The sequence below is a fragment of the Drosophila miranda genome, chromosome 2, assembly GCF_003369915.1.
Source record: "Drosophila miranda strain MSH22 chromosome 2, D.miranda_PacBio2.1, whole genome shotgun sequence".
In the NCBI taxonomy this organism is placed as follows: Eukaryota; Metazoa; Arthropoda; class Insecta; order Diptera; family Drosophilidae; genus Drosophila; species Drosophila miranda.
In genome coordinates, this window is record NC_046675.1 from 3233243 (window position 1) to 3250082 (window position 16840).

The 16840-nt window shown below is 47.6% G+C and overlaps 4 protein-coding genes across 7 annotated transcripts in view; 3 read left to right on the top strand and 1 right to left on the bottom strand.

Moving 5' to 3' along the window:
• LOC108156814 (proteoglycan Cow) overlaps positions 1–16840 on the bottom strand; it is a 40027-nt gene that overhangs the window by 16401 nt on the left and 6786 nt on the right. The gene's annotated exons all lie outside the window — the stretch shown is intronic.
• LOC108156815 (aminoacylase-1-like) lies at positions 6323–8084 on the top strand. The gene is made up of 5 exons (XM_017288510.2): positions 6323–6413; positions 6509–6610; positions 6698–7189; positions 7243–7660; positions 7724–8084. The coding sequence occupies exons 2-5, from the start codon at positions 6520–6522 to the stop codon at positions 7926–7928; spliced, it is 1206 nt and encodes a 401-aa protein (XP_017143999.1). The 5' UTR covers positions 6323–6413; positions 6509–6519; the 3' UTR covers positions 7929–8084.
• LOC108156818 (aminoacylase-1-like) lies at positions 8311–9815 on the top strand. Its single transcript, XM_017288513.2, has 4 exons — positions 8311–8485; positions 8543–9034; positions 9095–9512; positions 9571–9815. The coding sequence occupies exons 1-4, from the start codon at positions 8395–8397 to the stop codon at positions 9773–9775; spliced, it is 1206 nt and encodes a 401-aa protein (XP_017144002.1). The 5' UTR covers positions 8311–8394; the 3' UTR covers positions 9776–9815.
• On the top strand, positions 10044–11557 carry LOC108156816 (aminoacylase-1-like). The gene is made up of 4 exons (XM_017288512.2): positions 10044–10193; positions 10250–10741; positions 10801–11218; positions 11278–11557. Exons 1-4 carry the CDS (start codon positions 10103–10105, stop codon positions 11480–11482), a joined length of 1206 nt encoding a protein of 401 aa, XP_017144001.1. The 5' UTR covers positions 10044–10102; the 3' UTR covers positions 11483–11557.

Genomic DNA, 16840 nt, shown 5'->3' on the forward strand with positions numbered 1-16840 from the left:
GTTATCATCTATTCTATGCTGAGCCACGAGGCAGGCACAAGGGGCAGGGGACAGGGGGCAGGGGACACATAAATTGCACATTTTCGTGCACACAAAATGGTAAATCAATTTCTATTACTATCACGGGCCACGCCAGACAGCACCAGCAGCAGCGCCATCGCCATCGCCATCGGCAAATGGATAGCTCTAAGCCGGTTGTCCGGGCCCCGGCCTGGCACATTTCCGGGCCCCAGCAGGAAGCCCCAGCATGAGGCCAGGACCGGGATGTCCTGGGACAGGGCGCAGCGTGCAAATCCATCAATATAACTTACATTTGACTTGGGGATTGGGAACTGGGATTGGGCTTTCGTTTTGGCTTCCTGCTGATGCTAAACTTTTCGAGTGTCCAAAGCCAAGTGGCAAACGAGAAGAGGACATTCGGGCAGGAAATTGCAGTCTTCAAGCCGCTCCAAGGTGCCGGGATAAATGGCAAATGTGTCAGAAGATGTCAATGCAAACATGGCTCGAAAGCCTCCATCCCCATCGCCATTCCCATTCCCATCCTGACACGACGCCTGTCTGATGGAAAAGTTAATTGCTCCCATTCCGCGCCACCTGGCTCTATTAGTTATGGCCGCAGTTGGAGACTCATTAAAAGAGCTGTCGGGGACGCTGTCACATGCATAAATTACACAATAATCTCATTTTAATGGTTAATTAAATTACCATAACGTTCGGCTGTCAAATCTGATGGTTGACATTGCCGATTCGTGTGGAGTGTGCAGCCTGTGGCTTGGTGGCACGGTGGCACCGTGAAATGGTGGCTGGATTGGTGGTGCTGCCGCTGGTGGCGAGTGATTCGTTAAAATGGAAAATTGCAAAATTACCGGACAAATATTTGTGTCAGAGGCAGTAAAAAAAATACATTATATGACTCCTACATTAAATAAAACATGGCGTGTCCGTGCCCCGGCCCCCCCGGACAATAAACAAGCAACACGGCAATGGCCGCCCCCCCATGGAACGTGCCCCGTGTGTTCAGAGTGTTCAGTGCACCATGCTTCGTGCCACGTATCGTCCCGTTTGGCCCCGTTTGGCCTCCACCTCAGCCCAGGCCTAGTTGCCTAGTGTGGGCGTGTCACTGGGGCGTTATGTTTATGCATCATAAATGCATTTTGCGGTGGCTGCATCTAAGAGGCAGAGAGGTCGAAGGGTAACCGCATTGCAGTCATAAAACATTTGCAACACCAGCGACTACAAAACGGAGAAAATTGCAACAAATTGCAACTATAGCATCAGGAAAAACGAGAACAACTGCCGCAGCAGCAACAGCAGGAGGGACAACAAAGGCCACTGAAATGTGCTTACCTATGTGGAAGAGATACACGGAATCCGCCAGATACATTGTTGCACTTCGCATTTATTAGCCTGTGCGGAAGAGAGAACAGGCGCCACAGAGAGAGAGAGAGAGAGAGAGAGAGATACTCTAAAAAGCCGCATCCAGGGCGAATCCGAATCCCCAGAGAAAAGTGTTGTGGGTAGTAGTTACCATCCGATTGTGGCGATTTTTTATGTGTGTTTGCATTTGGCCACCGGAAATACAGAAACACAGACTATCTCTATGTCTGTGTCTGTGTCTCCCTTCCTGTGTGGTATCTGTGTCTGGGTGTGTGTGTGTGAGTGTGTGCGGGAGGCAGAGATTGGAACAAGTTTATTACAAATCTGGACACATAAACACTGTGGCAGGTGGCAAGATGTAGCCGGGATAAAGGTGGAAAGCTCTTCGCCAGTCAGATGCAAAGGGGATTCAGATTCAGATGCTGTCTGGCTAAGGCTGGCTGGGGCTTGGGCGGATGTGAAGCCAACCACCAGACTGCATGTATTACTGAAAATCGATTATAAGGACTACAGCTGAATGCTTTGCGCTCGGGTCATTAATCAGTCAAGCATTACTTGGCCAGAAATAGGAACTGGCTGTCGCTGTAGCTGTCGTTGTCTGTGCTATTGTTCGTGCCACTCCCACTGCCCTTGTAATGGCTAATGGCGGGGCATTTAAAAGCTTTCAGCTCCGCATCCACATGCAATGAGCAATGTGGCACGGCCACGCCACACAAGCCACAGATACAGCACTGAGTGGAGCGTTAAATGCTCACTCGCCCAAATCCTTAATAATCGGGCCACACCCATTCATTCGGACAGCAGGCAGCGGGCAGCGGGCAGCAGTGCCCCGAATGGGGTAGCGTGCTGTGCATTCTCACCGATTGAATAGTTCAATCAATTAGTTAATTGCAGCTCTGGTCAAACGGAGTGCACTGCACAAATCGGGGCACTTACCAGCGGTCATTAGGAGCAGGGCGGGGCCCGGCGAGGCGAGCTCAGAGCGGATGTCTGGCGAAGAGATTGCCAGGAAGGAGCTGGCCAGTTGTCGAGTTTGTCCAGTTTGCCAGGAAACCAGATAGCTGGAAATGAGACTGGCACTAGTCAGCAGAGAATTGCCATTCGAATTGCTACGATCCTCATGGCTGACTCCTGATGGCTGCCACACGTGTGGCTGGTTCGCCCTCTCTTTTAGAGGGACAATTAAAAACACTTTAGCTTTGGCAGGATGTTACAAACATAGACTCACTCTCCACAGACTGTCGCAGACAACATCAAGGGAAAGTGCAAAAGTGAGTGGAGGACGGAAACTGTATCCACCCAGCACCCACCCCCCCCACCCCACAATAAAAGCAGGCAAAAAATTGTCGCGCCAAACACACAAAACTCAAATGAAGTAGCGGAAAAGAAGTTTTTCCGAGTTACATCAGGAACCGCCAGGCAGCAGTGCTACGGCCGTGCCAGAGCAAACAAAAACTTTGCAAATTGCAACTCATCGTTCACACAAGCAAGGGGGAATGGGTAGAATGGTGGGAACGGGGCGAAGGGGGGGTAGGTTGGGGGCAGACTGGGGCGGGTGCTTTTTCGCTGTTAATAGAAAATAAAAGCAAAGCGAAAATCATGTTTTATTTTCTGTGCTCTCTCTCACTCGCTGGTCTCTCCTTTCATTACAAGCCATTCAGACGCCACACCCGCACCCGCACCCACACCGACTGTCGCCCATCGCCCATCGCCTGCTCCCTGTCAGATATTACAACCCTGCAAATATGGCGGCGGCTGCACCCGGAAGTCGGCTGTTGCTTGACTCTCTCCCTCTGTTCTTTCCTTCTGCTCTCTCTCTCTCTCTCTCTCTGGCTGTCGATGCTAACTGATGAGAAATGGCAGGCAATAATGCCTTTAGCTATGCTCCATCTGCATTTATCATAACTTTTGTGTTTTATTTGCTTTGATGGCGTTGCGTAGCCCCCAGGCTGTTTGTTTGTGTTCCGGATCTGGTAAGGCTCCATCTCCAGCTACTGCTCCTCGTTTAATCTCTGTGGCTCTGTAATTGCCAAGTGAGATGGTTCCATTCTTACTGTTTGCCCTCTTTATGTGTCATGTCGCGCATTGGTTTCGCATTCAAGGAAGTTCTACAGCTTGTTGCTGTCGTTTAAGATTCTGTTAAATGACACGTTTTCCACCAAAGGCCATATTACTGTCTGTATGTGTTGTGTCATTCGGAATGGGTTCCCTCTTTCATTCATTTTATAATAATGTAGGTTGCCTTTGTCATATAAAGCTTCCACCGAGGGGTGCACCCACTCAAAATCATGACATACTTTCGCATAAACTATGGGTTCTGAGTGGAAATATTTTGTATTTCCATGAAAGCGGCAGTTGTGGAATTATTTACCTAGTTTTGTCAGGCTCTAGCTGGGGCTCTTCACAAACCAATAACCAATTTCGAATGTCATTTAATTTGGTCTGTCAAAGATAGTTTTGCCATGCACACATATGAATTGCAATGAATATTTGATTTGCTTTATTGCTTTATTGCATCAGGCCATGGCAAGCTGCATAATTGAACGATGAAAGCATACTCGTATCATGGCCATAGCAAACAGGAGTCAAAAGAATTGAATTATGTAAATTTGATGTGTATATCCGGCGGTAATGTTCAAACAAAAGGATTTGTTTATCATGAACGTTCATCAAGTGATTAATGTCATTAAATTCAATTATAGTTGTGGATTACGATTACGGGAGTACTGTAGGAGCCCTAAACTACTCATACTCGTATGTTCAAGGCCAGCTCTGAGTATTGGTTCCAATTTGCAGTCCCCTTGGCAGTGCTTTCAGTGCTCTCGAGTGCTCCACATTTTGATGGCAGTTGCAAAAACTTTTTGAATACAAATCTCTTCAAGCACTGTCATCATAGTTTGCTTTCTGCACGCACCAAAGCAGCGCAGAGCCGTGTGCACACCATCCATACGCACTGTTGGCCAGCCAGCTCTGTTTGTATATCGATGTCGGCCGTGAGTGCAGTTTGGCAGAGTGCTCGCCGAGAGCTCAGCGCTTTTTTGCAGACACACTCCAGCGAGGCCCAAACGAAACGTACTTAATGCGTCGACACACAGCCATAAAAACACATCAAATTGAAGCTCTTTGAGCGAGGCAAGCGCATGCCTCCCGGATTGTCCTTGAGCCTCTGGCCGCCTCTATTTCTATGCTGTTATAGTTTGTCCAGGGTTCTGGTTCTGGTTTTGGGTGCGTGCCACTACAACAAGCATGAAAAGGGAATACGGAAAAAGGTAATACCCGCACGCCGCAGGAGCTGAAGCAGGAATGGTAAGGGCAGGAATGGTAAGCCGGGCTCAGCTGATTTTATCTGAGTTTCCTCTTGGGGGAATCGCCACATTTGGCTCCCTAATGTGCCCATAACGGATTAGGGTGGCTCCAATCTCTGTCCATCGCCAGTTCGAGTGGGGAGACACTACACAGCTGCGGGACTCAATCTGAACCCACGTAGAGTAAACGCAAACAGTTGCCTGCGATGCTCGGATAATTGTTACAATATACAAAATTTTCATTTACTTTATTTGCCCGGCGACAACATGTCAGCACAGCAAACAGCCACGCCCACATCCACATTCACATCCACAGCTTTAGTTGAACAACAGGGGAAGAATGCTGGCGTCGGGTAACGAATTATTGGATACCCTTGCAGATCCACTGTTTCGGATCCAATCTCCAATAGCAACTACTAGAGAAATGCTTTAGCTCTTCGCATGTTTGATTATGGCCGTATCATCTGTTGTTGCTGAATGGAAAACAGCCTATCAAACCCCTGATACACCCTCCAAGGGTACAAAAACCCACATATGTGCATGTACATATGTATTTAGGAGGACTGTATGTTTATAGTTCTGTTTGCCTGTGTACAAGTGTACATATGTATAGCTGCCAGGATATATCCAAATGTTGTGTTTGTATGTCATTTAAAATGCAGACATGTGTAGCTGACACACTTGCTGTTTGTATGGGTGTTGCTGCTGCTGTTACTCATATTGCTTCGGGTTCTGGCTCTGGGTCTGGTGCGGGTTCTCTGGCCTGCCATTAAAATCCCAGCAACATTGTTAATGAACTTTTAATGACTTTTTTGCGAGTACACATACCAAAACAATATCAGCTTTGGGACCCTGTGCTGTGTGCATGCAATACAAATCTCAGAGCTTCAGCTTTCATTTCGTGCCACTTTTTTCTGTTGCATGTTGTTTTTCTGTTTGGGTGTACTGGCACGGTTCTTGTTGAGCGGCCATAGAAACGAGCGTGAAATCTAAATCTAAAACAAACTTTTGACACACAGGAATGACGCCCGTATGGGCGTCACATTGCAGCTGCTGCAGCAGCTCTTGTTGCACCAACAACTGTGGCAACAGCACCGGCAACAGCAGCAGCAACAACATAAATATGCGAAATTTGAAGTGCCTGCAACTTGTTTACATGCCCGACAGTTGAGGCGAGATGTTTACGGGTGTGTGCCTTGCATCCTGATTAACAAATCAACTGGAATTGGAATCCGATTGCAGGCGATTCATCAGTAATCAGAGAACCTGGCTGCGGGCCAAACGGAGGCAACAGCAATCGAGTTAAGTCCCGAGCGGAGTTCCTGTGATTCAAAGGAAATCAGTCCGCTCCCAGCAGAGAAAACTAAGCCAATAAACCTTAAGCCCAGATTTGGCATAGAGCGAGAGTCTTTGGCTATTGAATTATTTAAGTCTAAGCTGCTCTGCGTAGCCTACCGCTCAATTTAGTTCGACAAACGCAAAGTACTCGTACAACAACTAAAACCCACACAGTTTATGTACATATGTCTATCTGCAAGTCATATGCACATAAAAAATAGATTATCAACTAAAATGTAAGCACAGACTTCTGATAAAACGAGGTAAACCACATCGAAACGGAACGAAAAGAGCAGATAAGCGTTTGACATTCAATTTCCCCACACTCGTTTTCTGATATTTAAACGCGCGCTCCCCACCACGGCCACACAGTCGCGATCTAGTGTTGAGAAGGTGCGTGTTTTCCCCACGGGAACAGCTGATCCGATCGCATGTTTGGACAAACAATTAGTGCTATTATTAACTTCTTATCTCTCCGATCCGTTTAGTTGACTTCGAAATGAGTGCCACACAGTGGGAAAACAATGAGGAAATCAAAATATTCCGCGAATATCTTCGCATACCAACGGTGCATCCGAATGTGGATTACAGTAAGTATTTATCTATACGGCGACGCAATCAGACTTTTCTCCCGTGATCTTTATGACCCTGCCGTACACCGTATCTGCTATTTATAGCCGCCTGTGTGGAATTTTTGAAGCGCCAAGCTGCCGGCCTGAACCTGCCCGTGGATGTCGTATATCCCGTGAACGAGAAGAATCCCGTGGTGATCATGAAATGGGAGGGTACTCAGCCGGAGCTCCCTTCGATCATCCTGAATTCGCACACGGATGTGGTCCCCGTCTTCCCGGAGAAGTGGACCCACGAACCATTCAGCGCCGATCTGGATGCAGAGGGACGCATATTCGCACGGGGCTCTCAGGACATGAAGTGCGTGGGCACCCAGTACCTCGGTGCCATTCGCGCCCTCAAGGCCAGCGGCTATAAGCCCAAGCGAACCATTTACCTCACCTATGTGCCGGATGAGGAGGTTGGAGGCCACCTGGGCATGCGGGAACTGGTGAAGGGCGACTACTTTAAGAGTCTGAACGTGGGCTTCAGCTTTGACGAAGGCATCTCCAGCGAAGATGAGACCTATGCCGTCTACTACGCGGAGCGCACACTATGGCGTGAGTATATGAATCGATAGTCGGTATTTTTATGACTGCCCTACTCCCCACAGATCTCAGATTTAAGATCAGTGGCACTGCTGGACATGGATCGCTTCTGCTGCCGAACACCGCTGGCGAGAAACTTAACTATGTGGTGAACAAGTTGATGGAGTTCCGCAAATCCCAGCTCCAACGGCTCGCTGAAGACCAATCTCTTGAAATCGGGGATGTGACCACTGTTAATCTGACCCAGCTGAGGGGAGGCGTACAAAGCAACGTTGTGCCGCCGCTGCTGGAGGTAGTTTTTGACATTCGCATTGCCATCACTGTGGACATCGCAGCCCTGGAGAAGCAGATTCGTGACTGGTGCGAGGAGGCCGGTGGCGGCATTGAGCTGGAGTTTGAGATGAAGAACCCCTTTGTGGAGCCAACGAAGATAGATTCCTCAAATCCGTTCTGGGTGGCCTTTAAGCAGTCCCTTGACGACCTGTAAGAATTGCCGACACTAGGCCTCAGGTGTAACTCTAGTATGCCTTTCTGTATTTCTTTCAGGGGCCTCAAAACCCGCGTTCGAGTCTTCCCTGGTGCCACCGACAGTCGCTATGTTCGCTATGCTGGAATCCCTGCCCTCGGCTTCTCGCCCATCAACAACACTCCATTGCTCCTGCACGATCACGATGAATTCCTGCGAGCGGATACCTATCTGCATGGCATTGAAGTGTACAAGAAACTGATTCCCGCTGCGGCCGATTCCTAGATTCCCAGATGGTCCCCCATAACCTAAAGAGAAGTTTAAAGCATTTAATAGCTACTATAGGCATTTTTGTATTGCTATCAGTTCCTTTGTGAAACAATATTTTTTAATCTGTGGTCAGAATTGTTCTGTATGTTAATAAATATCTGAAAAACCTAAGATAAAATCTATATGGTTTTACATGCAGTTTAACATGTCTTGTAGAATCCTTTTGAATTCCCGAAACGGTCCCCATCCAAATGAGATGAAAATGGAGACTTTCTGAAAATCGAATCAAAATCAACGCTGTTATTTCGATATTTTGAATGGAACAGCTGATGCGAGCCTTATCTTATCGCAGTCTTATCAGCTGTTAAAATGTCAGCGGCTGATAAGAGCCTAAATCCAAAGAAAACTGAGAATTAAAAGAAAGCAATTGTCATTCATCGCAGATCACTGCACATTATAGCACCGAGAGATTATCGTAAACATGAGCGTGAAGCAGTGGGAGAACGACGAGGAGATTATGATTTTTCGCGAATATTTACGTATTCCAAGCGTGCAGCCCGATGTGGATTATAGTAAGACTTTACTTGACGACTCAACATCACTCGCTCCCACTCCTCGTTGATTTGCAGGCGCTTGCGTGGAGTTCCTAAAACGTCAGGCGAACAGCCTGAATCTGCCAGTAGATGTGGTTCATCCTGCGCTTCCAACGAAGCCTGCTGTGATCATCAAGTGGTTGGGGAAGCAGCCGGAACTCCCTTCGATCATCTTGAACTCGCACATGGACGTGGTTCCCGTGTTTCCCGAGGAGTGGACTCATGACCCCTTCAGTGCACACATGGATAACGAAGGTAGGATCTATGCGCGCGGCTCGCAGGACATGAAGTCCGTGGGAACTCAATATCTGGGTGCCATTCGCGCCCTCAAAGCCAGCGGCTACCAGCCCAAACGCACTGTGTACCTCACATATGTACCAGACGAGGAAATTGGCGGAGACCTGGGCATGCGAGAGCTGGTGAAAGGAGATTACTTCAGGAGCATGAACGTGGGCTTTAGCCTGGACGAGGGCATCTCAAGCGAGGATGAGACCTACTCGGTCTTTTATGCGGAGCGCACTCTGTGGTGTGAGTATATCAGAGACTAAACCATACTCCTAATTGCCTCATTAATCATTCCTTTGGCAGATCTTAGATTAAAGTTCAGTGGCACTGCTGGACATGGATCCCTGCTGCTTCCGCATACGGCCGGCGAAAAGTTTCATTACGTTTTGAACAAGATGATGGAGTTCCGCAAATCGCAGGCCCAACGACTGGCTGAAGACTCATCCCTTGATATTGGCGATGTGACTGCCGTAAACCTTACTCAACTGAGGGGAGGCGTCCAAAGCAATGTCGTCCCTCCGCTGCTGGAGGCAGTCTTTGACATTCGCATCGCCCTCTCCGTCGACGTGGATGCCTTTGAGAAGAAGATACGCGACTGGTGCCAGGAGGCCGGTGGCGGCATTGAACTAGACTTCGAGATGAAGTGTCCATATGTGGAGCCAACAAAGCTAGATGCCTCGAATACCTTCTGGCTGCCCTTCAAGGAGGCTCTCGAACAGCTGTGCGTATTGATGTATTGCTGTGAGATTCATTTTTTTCATTGTTTTTATTTCCGACAGTGGTCTCAAAACCCGCTTCAGGGTCTTTCCTGCTGGAACTGATAGTTTCTTTATTCGAGAGGCAGGAATCCCTGCCTTCGGCTTCTCGCCCATCAACAACACGCCCGTGCTGCTGCACAATCACGATGAATATCTGCGAGCGGATACCTATTTGCGTGGGATTGAGGTGTACAAGAAACTTATTCCAGCTGTGGCCGATGTCTAGGATATTTCATGATAAAGTTTATCCGTATTCGAACAGGCAATTTGTCGTTTTATTCTTATTATTACAATTTTGTATGGGTGGCACAGCTGCATCTCAATTGGTAGGCTCTGAAGCAAGAGTTTTGTTATCCGCAATCTGTTATCGCGGTTTTTGTAGTCGACAGTTGAGACAGTAAAGATAATCACAACCACAGTCCCACTTCACTATCTCTAAGAAACCGCAGCAATAGAGGATGATGGGCTTTATAAAAATACGCAGCGGCGTGTCGAAACAGACACATTCGACGTTGAACAGTGACAGAGTTCGCTTCAAGAACATACCCTCAAAATGAGTTTGGAAAAATGGGAGAATGACGAGGAAATTAAAATATTCCGGGAATATTTAAGAATTCCAACCGTACAGCCAGATGTGGATTATAGTAAGGATTCAATCGCTGATCTAACAAATCCTTATTCAGTCCTTAATAACTTTCAGCCGCTTGTGTGGAGTTCCTTAAGCGTCAGGCGAGCAGCCTGAATCTGCCAGTGGATGTGGTGTATCCTTCGCTTCCATCGAAGCCTGTGGTGATCATAAAATGGGAAGGCAGCCAGCCGGAACTCCCCTCGATCATCCTGAACTCCCACACGGATGTGGTCCCGGTGTTTCCTGACAAGTGGACCCACGAGCCATTCAGCGCCGACATGGATGCCGAGGGTCGGATCTACGCCCGAGGTACGCAGGACATGAAGTGCGTTGGCACCCAGTATCTTGGTGCCATTCGGTCCCTGAAGGCCAGCGGATTCCAACCCAAGCGGACTCTGTACGTGTGCTTTGTGCCAGATGAGGAGATCGGTGGCAAGTTGGGAATGGCCGAGCTGGTAAAGACCGAGTACTTCGCGAAGATGAATGTGGGCTTCAGCCTGGATGAGGGCGCTACGAGCGAGACGGACACATATCATTTGTTTTATGCCGAACGTTTGCGATGGGGTGAGTACTAATTTTACCATTCGTACACCTTCTGGTCTGGATTTTATGCCCCTTAATAGCATTCAAATTGAAATTCAACGGCACTTCTGGACACGGTTCCCTCTTGCTGCCAAACACCGCGGGAGTGAAGCTCAACTATGTCCTGAATAAGCTGACAGAGTATCGCACCTCGCAGGAAGAGCTTCTGGCAAAGGACCCGACCCTGAGCAAAGGTGATGTCACCACTGTGAATCTCACTCAGCTGAGCGGCGGAGTTCAGAGCAATGTGGTTCCCCCGTTCTTCGAGGCGGTCTTCGATCTTCGATTGGCCGTCACTGTGGACGTGGTGGCCTTCGTGAAGCAGTTACGCGACTGGTGCAAAGAGGCAGGGGACGGCGTGGAATTGGAGTTCATCATACAGGCGCCGTACGTGGCACCCACGAAGCTAGACGGATCGAACCCTTTCTGGGTTGCCTTCAAGGCAGCTTCCGATGAACTGTATGTATCGGTTGAGCATTTTCCATGAATTCAGATTATCCCTTTCTTTTATTTAAAAGTGGATTAAAGGTCCATCCCATCGTCTGCCCGGGTGCCACCGATAGCCGCTACATTCGCCAGAAAGGAGTCCCGGCCATTGGGTTCTCACCCATCAAAAACACCACTGTAAGGATCCACGATAATGATGAGTTTCTGCATGCGGATATATACTTGAGTGGCATCGAAGCATACAAGAAAATCATTCCAAATCTATCTAATGCCTAGAACATATTGCTGATACCAAGTGCAAACCTCTTTCCTAATAAAGATTGATCTTTAAATAAAGATTCACTAAACAGATTTAGTTTTTGTAAGCTCATGATAGTATTATAGAAAAGATGCAAGAACTATTAGGGTGTGAGGAATTTATATTTTTATAATCATTTCTTACTGTTGCCCATTGGTTCAGTGATCTTTTTGATTAGATAGCCGAATACCACAAAGCGAGTATGCAGTTAAGATATGCAAAATCCAGACGAATATTTGAGCAACTAATCTACGTTAATTGTTCGTTAAACGTCCAAGAATTTTTGTCGGTATCGTCTGAGTTTCTAGTACATGAGACACACCCCCTCGTGCCACTTTCTCGACACGTTCTCAAACTGATGTCTACCTTGAAGCCGTTAAGATGTACAGGAGACTCCTGCCTGTCCTGGTCAGTGCAGCAGGGACATGCACATAGCGTATACGCCCTGATGTTCACGACGGAGTGCTGTCATCGATTTGACAGCCTCATATGTGCGACAGGGCTGCAAAGTGGACCAGACAAGTGGGAGAGAATTTTGTCAGTTAGTCAAACAAAATAAATTTTAAGACCACCTCACCTGGCGGTGGGCGTGGAGAGGAGAGGATGGGGATGGGGTGCTATGGGTGGCAAGCACTTGCACGTCACTCACTGCAAATTGTCGGCTGGGCAGCACTTTGGAATGTCTGACATGTGAGTGGTGCCAAGGGCAATAAATTATGCTGGGCCGCAGAATGAATAATGGCCATGTGCACTCTAACCCTCCCGTAGAAGCCACATTCCCATCCCATCACATTCCGTCCTATACCATTTTCCGTGTTGGTTGCAACTGTGACCCGTGCGTGCCGATTAGACATGTTAATGCATGTGTCAGGACAATGAAATATGTATTGATGGGAGCCAGGAGAGAGATCTGTGGGAGTGTGTAGTGTTTGGCCAGGAATTATGACAATTTATCAGGCGAATGTCGTTGGCTTCAATTACGTTTTGAAGTGGGTCTGAGAGTGGTTCTGGGGCAGTGTGACGGTCTACTGCTGGCTGCATTTCAAATGCTTTCCACACAATTAACACTGACCATTAGTGGCGGAGGATCTCATCGCCAGTTTGGCATAATGAGTGTAGTCCAGCCCTTTAACGCTCTCGTTACGGCTGCCAACTTAATGCATATCATTTTTAGTTTTAATGAGCTGTTGGCGGCAGTTGGCAGTTCCCTCTGTCCGTCTCTTTCTCTCTCTCGTGCGCTTGCTCGCCTGCCCTCTCTTTCACGCCGTGTGTCTGCTCCTGGCAAAAGTGCACTTAATGCAGCAAGTTTTTGCAGCCCACCTGCCACGAACCCACTTGAACGCAAGTTCTGGTCGTTTTTCCTTCGCTTCCTTGGAGCTTTCTGCTTTGCATTTTAAATTTCCCCACGCCTGTAGGTACCTGTGTGTGTGTGTGTGTGTGTGTGCATGCGTATGCGTGAGGGGTGTGGAAAAGTTTGGCAACTTTTACATTTCAATTTTAATTTCTTTGCCCTAGACTCGATCCAAACTTTAAGCTTCGGCTGCACATGCCCCAAGAACCTGAGCAAATTTTTAATGGCCCACTCACACTAATTAGGGCCTGACGAAAAGTTTCTACGTCTTCTTTAAGAGTTTCTTCCAGCTACCAGCTCTAGCAGTTGCCATCGTTCTATACTTCTGCCTGTTGTTGCCCCATAAGCGTGCTACGCCATTTGCATTTGGCTGGCATAAGGATCCTTTATTGCCAATTGCCTAGGCCCGGCCCCGTCTGACCAGTTTATGACGAATAAAACCCAACAATCAAAATGAAAAAACTCGCTTGTAATTAAATTCAATTTACTTGTGACTGCTGCGGCTCAGTCAGTGTCTTGGGGAAACATTATGGCCATACAATTAAAATCCAAGATTAAACGAGCTTAGGCTTGTGCCTGTGTCTGGTTACGGGACAACAAAGTGGTTTTATGGTAGCTTCATACGCCTTGTTGCACAGCTGCACAGTGGGCCAGACAGGTGACCGGTGAACGTGAACCGCTTTGGGGATATTCAATTTTAAATGGCAATGGTTTTCTAGGATGTATTCAAGCTTGGTTAACATCCCATAGATCAAAGTCGAGCTCTCATTTGACACGCACACACAGAGAGAACTCCCATGGTGGCAGGGATTGGAATGGGGCTTCCTGTCTGAGGGATAATAAACGTAAGTTGCAGCCAGGATAGCAGCTGACTGAAAAGTGTCATTAAGGCGTAAGCAAGCCTCCCCACACGCACTCACACACACGCACACACACAGAAACCACACTGACACACGCTTAATAAAGTCAATTGAAGTCTCTCTCTTCGCCATTGCCGCCAGGGCGCTTATGTGTGCGGCAAATAATTTATTTTGTCATTAAGTTTAACGCCGAGAGAGCTAGCCGCCCCCACTCGTCTAAGCCATGGCAACAAAAAACGAATGGGGAAAAAGGGGAGAGAGAGCGGGGAAACTAATTAACTTGTTTAGCGCCAAAGCTGCACAGTTTCCACGCTTCCAGCTTCAGCTTAAGCGTTGCTCCCGCCAAACTAATGAGCTTCTGTCGGGTGAGGGGCAGAGAGAGGCAGAGGCAGCGCTCGTGTGTGGTGGTTGCTGGGGCGACATTAAGAGCGCCCAGAGAGCGACCCAGACCCAGACCCAGAATACTTCTAGAAACTTTCGCCTGATTAAGCCCTTGTGGTTAGGGGTAGGCGTTGGGGGTTCAGGATCTGGTTTTGGTGCTGATTTTGCTTCTGCTTCTTCAGTGGAAACCTTTATTGCATACTCTCAGGCGCAACATGAGAAAGCGCCGGAAATGGCATTGCCGTCAAGAAAAAAAATGGCTACGAGGAATAGGAATAGAAATAGAAATAGGAATACACTTTCAAAGGCAGTGAAAACTTTCGTTTCTCTCTCTGCATCAAAGCGTCGTCGCGACTTGGCGTCGTCTGCCTGCCCTGCGATTGCAATTTCATTTCCGTCTTTGCCTTTTTATTTCCTTCTTTTTATTTTATGCATACACTCGCAGTTGCCGTTCCGTTTATTTTTGTGCAATAAGTATTTTCCGCTACTTCTTCTTGTGTTTTGGCTTCTGTTTTTGCTTTGTTTTGGCTCTGGCTCTGACTCTTGCACAGATACGGCGAAATTCTTGCATAAACTTCGGGATCCAGCCAAATAGCAGATAGCAGCAGCCAGAAAATGCAGCAGACATCTAATTGAAGCTGAGTGGAAAGCGCGTTGCGGGCGGGGCAGCACCAGCGAGGAGGAGCAGTGGCGGTAACAAAGTGCAACAGGAAGTGGAAGCAGCAATTGAATTTGCCACTAAAATGCAGACTCCAGTTAAAATACAAATTTAATTTTCTTTTCCGGAGTGCAGTCCATAGAAGTGGCGTGGGGTGGGGGGAGAGTGGAGAGTGGAGAGCACAGCCATGTGCGCATAGAAATTTATTTGAAAATGCCTTTGGAGTTGTGCCGTCAGCCAACAGAAAAGCCAATCAACTGTGATTCTTTGGACTTGTCAAACTTTAGACTTGTTTTCCACTTGAGTGTCAGTGTCTGTGTATGTGTGTCTGTCTGTGTGCTGCTCGGCACTTCTAAGGCCAGATCTGTTTTCACAAGTTAAACGCCTAATTGCTGCTCGAAAGAAAAACTTTGGCACTTTTCTCCCATTCTGGCAGGCATCATTTTTTGGTGCTCCCCTCCGCTTACATTGTTTGCCGAAGCCCAAGGGCCATCTATTCCATCATTGGTTTGTGCCGTTGGCAAGCACTGCGTACGAGTAGCTACGAGTCGTATTCGCAATATTATTTTTACAACTGTCAGCGCAAAACTTTACAGGACCCATGGAGACGGGACCCAACTCCAGGGCAACTTTCGCTTCGACTCGGCATAAACTTTCGCTGACAATTTGTCAGAGGGTTTTCGGTTCTTTTTTGACTATTTCACAAGGATTCATCGCTGACTCGGCAGCCGAAGAGACAATTTTCTGAATTTGATAACAGCCGGAAAAACTTTAGCTCAGCTTTTAGTTTTTTAAGAACATAATATACATCTTGGTCTCGATTTTGTGCCACCACCCCCCCCCCGCTCCGCCCAACTAATTGCATAATTTGTATGCAGGATTTTGCGGCTGGCTGCAATTCTTTTGGCCCGCACACGCCCCCATTATAGTGGGAAAAGTTTTATATGTTCTCGTTCTTAGGCGACGTTGCGTTTTTGGCTTTGTGTTACATTTCGACGAGCCATTGTGTTTTGCTTTTATGCCGTGAATTATTATCGCAATATCTGTCTCGCTCTCTCTCTCCCTCTCTCCTGCCCTCTGGCTCAGACTGTCTCTTTCTGGCTTAAGCTATGGGTTTCGGGTTTCGGCTTTCGGGGAAAACGTGTGACTTCCTCCTGCTCCCTGCCTCCCTTTCATTTTCAAGTTACGAACTGTTATTATCTGTCTCCCTGCTCGTTCGTACATTTACGGCGCCATATATCTACCTCTCTCTCGCTCTAGACTCCCAAAATTCGTTACAGTATGCATGTCCCAGTGCCTGTCTGTGCATGTCTGTCCGTGTGCATGTGTGTCTGTGTGTGTGTGTGAGTTATCGCATACACGCTATAAACTCCCAGTCAAAGTAGCGAACGTTATAATTTATTTATGGTAATGCGCACACACACACACACACACACATATCCCAAAAAAGAGAAAGAGAGATCTTCCTTCTCTGCAGTGTCTCTGGTAAAAGTTTTATGTGCCCCACTGTGCGACACCGCACCGCACCGCACCACAACCCAAAAGTCATTTCGTTTAACGTCTCTGCCGAATCCCTTTATCTTGCTTTTAATTTTTCCCTGCCACCTTTGCCGCACAGAAATATTAAATCAACTTTTTTTTTACAACATATTCGGGATGCTGCCTTCGCGACTTGTCATATCTTGGCCCCGAAAACATCATCGAACTCCTGAGCTGGAGGGGGACGTTACTTTCCTGCGAATAGCTTTGTCAATGTCAAATGCCAATCACGACATAAAGAGAAATTTAATATGGCAAATTTGTAATGTCAAGAATGTTCGTCAACAAACTCAGTACCGAAAATGAGTTTTTCGTGGAATAAATTCGTATAAGCCAATGCCGGGCCGCCGTCCAGGGCCAAAAGCAAATGGCCGCCGGCAACAGAAACAGCAAGGTCGCCGCCCTTCATTACGTATACGCAGCGCGGACCCGGGGAATATACGTATGTACGGGTATCTGCCAACTTAATTTGCCATGGAAACGTTTTCGTTTTCGTTTTTGTTTTTGTTTTTGTGGCATCCACCGCAGACAGTGCTTAAGACGCGCA

Bases quoted from the DNA above. Each gene is read 5' to 3' on its own strand.
- LOC108156818 (XM_017288513.2), top strand. From the start codon at position 8,395: ATGAGCGTGAAGCAGTGGGAGAACGACGAGGAGATTATGATTTTTCGC. The intron at 8,486-8,542 runs GTAAGACTTTAC...GTTGATTTGCAG, and splicing joins GCAGCCCGATGTGGATTATA to GCGCTTGCGTGGAGTTCCTA. The intron at 9,035-9,094 runs GTGAGTATATCA...TTCCTTTGGCAG, and splicing joins TGCGGAGCGCACTCTGTGGT to ATCTTAGATTAAAGTTCAGT.
- LOC108156816 (XM_017288512.2), top strand. From the start codon at position 10,103: ATGAGTTTGGAAAAATGGGAGAATGACGAGGAAATTAAAATATTCCGG. The intron at 10,194-10,249 runs GTAAGGATTCAA...AATAACTTTCAG, and splicing joins ACAGCCAGATGTGGATTATA to CCGCTTGTGTGGAGTTCCTT. The intron at 11,219-11,277 runs GTATGTATCGGT...TTTATTTAAAAG, and splicing joins AAGGCAGCTTCCGATGAACT to TGGATTAAAGGTCCATCCCA.
- LOC108156815 (XM_017288510.2), top strand. From the start codon at position 6,520: ATGAGTGCCACACAGTGGGAAAACAATGAGGAAATCAAAATATTCCGC. The intron at 6,611-6,697 runs GTAAGTATTTAT...TGCTATTTATAG, and splicing joins GCATCCGAATGTGGATTACA to CCGCCTGTGTGGAATTTTTG. The intron at 7,190-7,242 runs GTGAGTATATGA...TACTCCCCACAG, and splicing joins CGCGGAGCGCACACTATGGC to ATCTCAGATTTAAGATCAGT.